The sequence below is a fragment of the Vidua chalybeata genome, chromosome 8 (genome assembly GCF_026979565.1).
Source record: "Vidua chalybeata isolate OUT-0048 chromosome 8, bVidCha1 merged haplotype, whole genome shotgun sequence".
In the NCBI taxonomy this organism is placed as follows: domain Eukaryota; kingdom Metazoa; phylum Chordata; class Aves; order Passeriformes; family Viduidae; genus Vidua; species Vidua chalybeata.
In genome coordinates this window covers 20,419,225-20,427,978 of record NC_071537.1, presented here as the reverse complement: position 1 = coordinate 20,427,978, position 8,754 = coordinate 20,419,225, and the positions used below count along the sequence as shown (strand labels likewise).

The 8,754-nt window shown below is 39.8% G+C and overlaps 1 protein-coding gene across 5 annotated transcripts in view; it reads left to right on the top strand.

The window, feature by feature from the left end:
* The first annotated feature begins 2,589 nt into the window (after window positions 1–2,589).
* Window positions 2,590–8,754, top strand: part of USP54 (ubiquitin specific peptidase 54) — a 92,677-nt gene continuing 86,512 nt past the window's right edge. For 3 of the 5 annotated variants that reach the window (XM_053949306.1, XM_053949304.1, XM_053949308.1), the window contains exon 1: window positions 2,590–2,918. In XM_053949306.1, the coding sequence (XP_053805281.1) occupies window positions 2,901–2,918 (18 nt within the window). In that variant the 5' untranslated portion in view covers window positions 2,590–2,900. The remainder of the gene's footprint in view (window positions 2,919–8,754) is intronic. The other 2 variants (XM_053949307.1, XM_053949305.1) reach the window with 1 other exon arrangement.

Here is an 8,754-nt window from a genome sequence, read left to right as displayed (position 1 = left end):
GTAATTAATTAGCAGCGCCTTTATGTTCTTGCTCTCTAAGTATTTAGCACACAGTAAGTGTTATCTCTCTGACAATCTTCTGCTTGTGTTACAACTTAATGAAACTTTAAGGAGTACAAGTACTTGCTCAGATATATTTTGTGTTAATTAAGACATGCAGTAAAGGGAAGAGAACTACATAAACAACCCTGAAGCAGTGCTTTTAAAATGTAACCTAAACTTCAGTCAGCTTAATAATCGAATTCTCAAATATAAACGCTTACTTTGATTTTCAATTATACTTTTTAGAAACATTATTTACAGCAAAACTTTTAATGCATATTGTCCAACTATTTTTAAGAAAACCTGCAGGGTTCTTCTTTGTGTATTTGTTTTGATCTTTTGAGTAACAATAAAAGAAACAAAATGTTTTGTGCAGAGTTTTAATTTTAAAATGTTATGTGATGTTTTGTATACATTTTTAATTTAAACAAAACATCATCTGAAATACTTTCAGAGAGAACTGATACAAATAAATTTGCAGACAAGGGACCACCCCTTTAAAAAAACTGGAGCAGAAGAAGTTAGGTATAGCTCAAGCCAGAATGATAACACACATTTGCCTTTCAAAAATCCAGAGTGAACAAATAAATGCCCAAGATGAGATTAATTTATGGTTATAAGTTCTTCAGGGGCCAAATCAAAATAATTATTCTTCCTGGTTCTTGTAACAGGGCTTACTGGGAACAAATATTTTCTGGAAATTCAGACAGAGACAGTGCAATTGTACTACAGAAGGCTGACAAAGGTCTCAACTCTTCCCAGGCTCAGACATCATTGTTTTACCCCAGGTTCCTGCATTTGCAGCTAGGGAGAAGAAAAGCATACAAGGAGGACACAAAGAGCAGTGAAAAAGCTGGCCAATAAACAATACTGCACTCCTGCTCCAAAACATCCCTCTACACAAAAGGGTAAATAAGGACTCTGTGGACTTTGTGTTCTTGCTGGGAAAAGTTCCTGCTTTGAGCAACAATCCCATCATACATCATTCACTGCAGGGAAAACAAAGTGGTCCCTGGAAGGAGAGACAAACAAACGAGAAACTTTCTGCTGGCCTGCCTAAGGACACGCTATGGGCCGTGTGGCACCGGACCTCCCCTGCTCACAGATGCTACACAAATTCAATTACACTGAGGAGTGCTTCAGTCAAACCCCACAGTGCCTGGCTCAGACATGCAATTAGTTCCATATTCTATTACAAAAACAGCCATACTTTCATGGGCCTGAAGCTAGCACATATTCAGGGCTTCATTACATCTACTCTCTCTAAATGTTTCTCTTAATTATCTTTGGTCCCTTAGAGAGGCTTGAGGCCTTCCTCATTTGCTCTTCATTCCACTATGGTTGGTTAGATTCCCAAAGCAAGAGTCTGAAATGGAATGGGAATTATTTCCCAGAAGCTGGAAATTCTGGCACACATCTTTTAGATACAGAACACTATGCATCAATTCACTTATGTAAAAATGGGCTCAACAATTAAATAGAAAGAACTTCCTGTACACTTACAGAGGTCATGGCATTTTGCTAAGAATTGTTACAAAAGCTGTATGTCTCAGATGCTGGGAACACTGGAAATAAAAGAGCAGAAAAGAAAATGTATTAGTCCTCACGTCTTCATGTTTCTGTCTGAGTAATTACTATTGTTGTTTATCCAGGTGTGGATAAGCCTCTTACCTCTTTCACTGAGGTACCAACTGGAAATGGTGGTTCCCACAATTCTCCTCAGATTCTCTCTATATGCATGGTCCTGAATTCATAGGGAAGCACCTATTTATTTCAGTTGGCTTGAAAAGTGTTTCTTGGGTGTCACCAAGAATACTGTTACACCAGAGTTAATATTAAGATCAGTTTGCACTGATGACAGGAAAATCAGAGGTTGCAATGTACAGTTGACACAATTCAAGGAATGTGAGGTTTATAGTAATTTTACATGTCGTCTAGTATTCAGAAAATCACACTACAAATTTCTAAAATATCTTACTCAATTTTCTCTCATCCTGTGATGGTCTAATTCACACCTGAAGTACGCATGGTGTTGAAGACACCATGTCTTGGCTCTAGCCTGTCAGCTAACTCAGCTCACATGAACTACAAGCAAACTTTTGCAAGATATGAACGTGTCTGTTTCCTCCAGCCGTGGCTCGCAGCTAGCACTGCCCAAGCTTTACAGCTGTCGGCAATCCCATGGCGCTGTGCCAGCGCCCGATGCGTTTCCCGGCAGGCAGCGCCGCGCCCAAGCAGCAGCAGCAGCAGCAGCAGCAGCAGCAGCAGCAGCAGCAGCAGCAGCAGCAGCAGCAGCAGCAGCAGCAGCAGCAGCAGCAGCAGCAGCAGCAGCAGCAGCAGCAGCAGCAGCAGCAGCAGCAGCAGCAGCAGCGCCGCCGCCGCCGCCCCGCGCTCCCTCAGCCCTCTCGCCACAGGAGGCGCCCGCCGCCGGCGCAGCCCGCGGCTCTCGCGGGAAGATGGCGGCTCTCGCGAGAGGCGGGCGGCGGCTGCCCGTAGCTATGGCAGCGGGGGATGAGCGCGGCCGGCGGGACCCGCGCGCGGGGACAGGTGAGGACTGAAACCGCTCCCGGAGCACGGCGGATTGCTCTCCTGCCGACCTGTCCCCTCAGGAGAAACCGCGGCCAGACCCGGCTGTTCACTGGCTGCTTGACCGCGTGCCCGGAGCCTCGCCGCTGGCGACCCCCGCTCTGCGCTGTGGCGCAGCCCCCGCCCGCCTCGGCCGGGCCGCAGCGCGGTCCGTGCGGGACTCGGCCGGGCCCGAATCCCGGCCCCACCTCCGGCGGGACTGTGAGTGAAAGGCCCCTCTGCTCTGCGCGCCCGCGGAAGAGAAAAGGAGTGGAAGGTACAAGAAAAAGAGAATGCTAGAGGCTAGAAAGGTATTTTATTCGCGGGGGTCTTTGAAATTATAAGGGGTGTTGTATTATCTTGGTTAATAACCCAGGCGTGATCCGCTGCCGTCAAAAGTTAAACTTGCATTGGAGCTGCTGTTGGTTAGAAGAACCTCCTCAGTATTTAATTTACCATGTTGGTCTAAGGTAGGCAAAACCATGTGCTTTCCCCCCCCCCTTCTTTTAAAAGAAAGCGGAAGCTCTTTGCTTTGCCAGAGTCGGATTTCTCTTGAAACCTTTCTTTGAGTAGAAGGATTATGAGTGGACGTTCAGGAGGATTACAGCTATAAATAGAAACCATAACAATATACACCCTCTGCTTTCAGAAAGTTGCAGGCACAATGGCTTTCTGGTCTTTCAGCTACGTGAACTTCTTATGGGTATTGTAATGGCTGATCTTGTGTGTTAAAAAAATTCAAAAAGCTTTTCAGATTTCAGAACAAATTCTGAGGGATTTAATAATGGATAAAAATGCATGTGGAAAGGGAAGGAAAATAGTTGTGTATTTCTCATGCAGCTTGGAAGAAAGACATATAGTGAAAAGAAAAAATTCTCTAAGTTTGTGCTACTGTTCAGACTTGAAAAAAATCTACAACGAAAACATTCTGTTCTGCAATATACTTGACACTGAGTAGCAGTTTTGGAAAAACAGCAGCAACATAGATAGTCTTGTATTTGCTTCAAGAGTGAAGGAAAGTACTGCTGTGCTGAGAACTCAGCTGGTGAGGTAACACATGACTTGAATATGACAGCTCTTAAAAATAATTAGAAAAAAGTCTTATGGGCTGAAAAATATTTGTCAGCCTGTTGAAATCTGTTCTCATTTAGGAAGTGATAGAAATAATAACAGTTTAATTAGATAGGATAATCTGTAAGTTCTATTCGATCACCTAATCAAAACTATACCTAATCAAGCATGCTGCATCTCATTTAGACTGGATTAAATAGGAGCTTCTTTATTTTTCTGCTCGTTTGTTTCCTTCTCACCTGGTGATGTCACCTATGAAGTCTTTTGCCCCAATGTTCTTGGGGTGCAGTGAGGAGTAAGGGCGTGCCTGATTTGTCCAGTGCAGAAAATTTACAATTATCCCAGAGAATTTAGACATTTTGGAGGCAGCTGTAAAACATTTCAGTTTATTTCTTTCAGGCATTGCAGGTAAGAAATATGCCAGTTCTTCTCTCAGTTCTGGGTTAAGTGTCTATTTTGAGACTCTAGTCACAAGTTTGTTAAAAAGGATAATGGGAATTTAAATCCTTCTCTGTCTAGTCTTGGAGATGTTATTAGGAATTAAGCCTTCTTAGGTGAGTTTTTATGGACAGTACATAGAAGAGAAAGTGTGTTTATTTCACAGTTTGTGGAGCTTCAAAAAGTATGTTACCTTGAGAGGCTCATTGAGTTTGAGGGCTCTATAAACATACCTATGTAAAGAAGAGTTATGGCTGTCCAGAATCACTTTGGTCCAACCGTGCAAATTGCAACAGATGATATTAAAAAAAGAAAAAAAAAATGAGGTAAGAGGATGAAAAAACAATAAAAAGTCACAGCTATTGTTTGTTTTTGTGTTTTTTTAAAAAAATTTGCTTACCTAACTTCAGAACCAACAAAACTGTCTTATAATTAACACATCTGTTGATACCTGTAGAGCTTTGCAGTATTTTCTTCATTTTTTCTCATGCAGCCTTCTGAATACCTTATACATCCTTCACTTTCTTGACAAATGTTCCACACATTTATTCAAACAGTTTATTTTAATTTGTTCTCTGAAATACTTATTGTTTGCTTTTAAATTTCTTTATTTTCTGTCAATAGTGGCTGCAGGCACAATTCCAAAGCCATCTTATATTCTGTCTCTGCAGGTCATTCCCTAGAAAAGATATGCTTGATGGCAGAGAGGAACAGCGTGAAATTTTATTACTGACTGTCAAGAAATTTTGATTGGCTTGCTTGGATCTCTCTATTGGTCCTGTTAATTGCAAGTCAAGTAGTGGGCAATCCCCAGTCCTTAGGATTTGCCTTCTTCCCTTCATCTGTAGGCAGCCCCATTCCCTAGGCTCATGCTCTGTGTGGGAGACTGCTGCGAGGAACCATCTCCTGGTGTAGTCTGGGCACTTTCTAAGACAAATGACACAACGTAGTCGGTCTCTTATGGTGTCTTTTGACACCATAAGACATACAAGTTTAGTGTGCAGTTCATTTTTTCTCTTTTTCTGTTATGTCACTTGATCCATGGAGTTTCTTGTTCTGGGACCAGGGAAGGTTGGGTTTGGGTGCATCTCACCAGCCACTGTTTATGGGACACTATGGGTCTAATGTTTGGCCAGACTAGGATATGGCTGGGCTGTTTGTAAAGCTCTGCTCTGGTTTTATAGCAATAGACTATACCAGCTAAATTACTCAGCTTGCAGAACCTTTGTACAGTCATTCAGCTGGGAAGTTAACCTGTGGGGCCTTTCCTAAAGTTACAGTAAATGTTTTATATCTGGAGTTATTGGAAAAAGAAGTTTATCAGCACCTTAGTAAAAACCAAGGAACTTGCAAGAGGCTCTTACTTTTTTGATACTTTCTAAGATTTGTGAGTTGTATGTGTTCTGTTGTAATCTCAAATATTAGGAGTAACGTTTCATGTTCATGGAGTGTAAAACTTTCAGTAGATTTTGTTGTCTAGTGCCCTAAGTTTGTGGAGTAAAGATGATCTTAAAGGTACTGCATTAAAAATTGGTGTGTCTATTCACTCCTGTAGCACTGATTGCTTAGTGAAATGGAGAACTGTGGTACCTGCTGAGTGTTTCTTTTGGTTGCTTCCAAGCTAGTAAGAGGCAAAGGAAAGGGCTGGTTGTGGTTTTGACACAACCATTGTTGTAACAAAACCATTTTTGTTACAATTATGAGAGCATGTGGAAAATTATGTACTCTTATGGCATAATCCGTACTTTTTCTGTCTAACATGATTTTAAAGAAATACTGTAAAAATATGGCTTCTCTAGTATTATTCATGATAACTTGTAAATAAATCTATTTCTGAATGAAAGCTGTCTTCAAGCAATATTATGCAATGTTGCTGCTACAACTGGTGTTTAAACATTTTGACTGCAAATACATCATAACAACATGGGCAGTAAATTTGATATTCTTTTTATAGAGTACTATGACAATTTTCTTCAAAACCTTCAACCTTAAGAAACACACCTTTGAACAAGGTATCTGAAGAGATCTTTAAGCAAGACTATGACATTGCAGCTTTAAGACCTGCAGATTGGTCTTTTCTTTCTTTTCTTTCTTAATAAAAGCTCTGAAAGCTTTGTACTTGTACAGAGGAAATTATAATTGGTATCTGAGAGTCAGAAGTAACCTTTATCCACAGAATGATGTGTTGTGCTACTAGTGCTATAATTCTGTGTTCCTTTGGCACTCTCCAAAGACTCTGGTCTGGAGATGGTATCTGAGGAGGAAGAGATTACTTCTGTTTGTTCATTTTTTTGTTATGTTGCTGGGGTTGTTTTCAGAAATGCAAATTGACATGTTGAATTTTGAGTTTGATGAGATCAGGACTGACAAATCAATTTGCAAAGGCCAGGGCTGTCAGATGATAGTAGCTTGCCTTCATTACCAACCAGTTTAGATTTGAACCAATGACCTAGAGGTGAAAAGCTCAGTATTGTATTACGAATCCTCTGATCTATCCATATGTTCTCTTGTTTAAGGTCCCTGTAGTCCTCTTAAACAGAACATGCAGTAAATATTGAGCATCGTTTGCACTTGTAAATATTAGAACAGTGTCCGTTCCAGTTGTCTGCTGTGCGTGTGAGGACACTGCAGTTAAATATAGTAACAATTTCTTACACTCTCTGACTTTTCATGAGAAACCCTCATACAAATCCAACCATATGGCAAAACCCAGCATTATCCTAAAACCATTAACAAAGAACCTTTTGCTGCCATTAATGGGAAAATGAATCTACAGCTCTAAGTAGCCTACTGGGAGTTATTAACCACATCAGGCTACTGCTAAGAAAATGAACTTAAATAAAATATCATTAGGAGCTGAGTCATCCCACCAACATTTCTGCATGTTGTATCCAAGTTGGTATTTGTCTGTGAAAGCCTTTTCAGAATATATTGTCTTTATTACTCCTCTACTTTTTTCTTCATTGATATCTTTAATGCTGTAAAAAAGCATAATGGAAAACCATTTGCATGGATTTCATAAAATAGATTCAAAAAGTATTTCAAATGTCCAGATGGGCTCATAAACTATTTTCCCATTCATTCTGAGATAAGATGTTCCTAGGCAACCTAGTGAGCAGGAGGTCAACAAATGTACATACTTGGGTAAGTGATTCTTAGTTTTTAAGGCTATTAAGTTACTGTCTACAAGTCACGGTTTCTGTGAGCTACAGAAATAACAAAATGAACATTTGTATGTATTTGGATTGTCTTTTTATCTCCTGATCCCTTCTCCTCCAATTCTTAATCTCATTCAATTTCATATCAACAGACATTGCTGTTTCTGTACGAACTGATCTGCTGCCAAATCAAATATAAAGAGGTGAATTTCCTATTTTCCTCTCACTTTGAGAGCAAATTAGGTCTTTTTCCACTAGCCGACCATTAATTTTCATGTAGTTTATAGGAACATAAGTTATTTTTGAGATCTCTGGGGGTTTTATTTCAAAATGTTGAAAATTGGCCAACTGATTCAAAAGGTATTGGTAGGAAACCTGTTTTGATCGTATGCTTCTGTGGGCAACCCAAAAAAATTACAAGTTACTAGTGAAACAAGGTATATGATTATGCTGTGTGGTGTATCCTTGGTGCAGTTTGTTTGCTCCCTCTAGAGAGCATCAGCTATAGCATTCCTCTTGGGGCAGTATTTTCTTTTTTGCATAGCATTTCTAGTTGACAGGATGTGAGCTGTATCTCTTTTGTAATTTTTTCCCCACTCCTCTGATGGCACTGCACTCATTTTCCAAGGGTTCTGTTGTTGAAAGCAAAATATCTGAATCCTTGGGGGTTTTTGAGAATTGGAGAAATTAGGGTTTTAAAACCCATAGATATAATTTATGAATGTTTCCCTCTTTCAAATATCTCTCCAAACCTGAAACTATGCCATTTTTTTGTTTAGATTTCTTTTTCTTTTCTTTTTTTTTTTTTTTTTTTTTTTTTTTTTTTTGTTGTTGTTGTTGTTGTGGCTTTTTTTTAACACCGATAAAATTCCATTGAATTGTGGTTGTCTGTAAAAGTGTGCCAGAACATGAACCCTGGTGATCTTTTAATTATTTTGCAATAAACTCTGGGTTTTTACATTCTGTCATAATTGATTTGATGTGTGCATTTGATCATGCAAGCAGTCCTTGAATTTGAAAGGCTAGAAGTCTGGCTTTTGGAATTGCTTTTCCCTTTTGTCTTTTACAACTCTGAAAATTCAGGCAGTTAAATTTCAGCTGCTTTCCCATCCTCTTTAAATTGAAGCAGTCAGTGTGGGTTTATTGCAGATACCTGTTTTTAGAATGTAGTCAAGCTTGCTAGCTATATATAGGTATAAACAATTTAGTGCCATAAACTGGCACTAAAAAGAGTGGGTTTGAATATTTGCTTTACAAATAAGCAGTAAGTAACTACTGGTTCAAAGGTAGAAGCAGGTAGGATGAACTGTCATTACCAATGGTCCCACACTGGTGTCTTGACTAGAATGCTTTTCTTATGGAACAGTTTGGCTCACCAAAAGGTATGCAGAGGTACATGCTGCATGTCCTGTATGTGGTGGGAAGAGTTCACATATGAGAAGCCTGCAGGGAATCAAGGGGAAATTAGCTTTTTTAATGT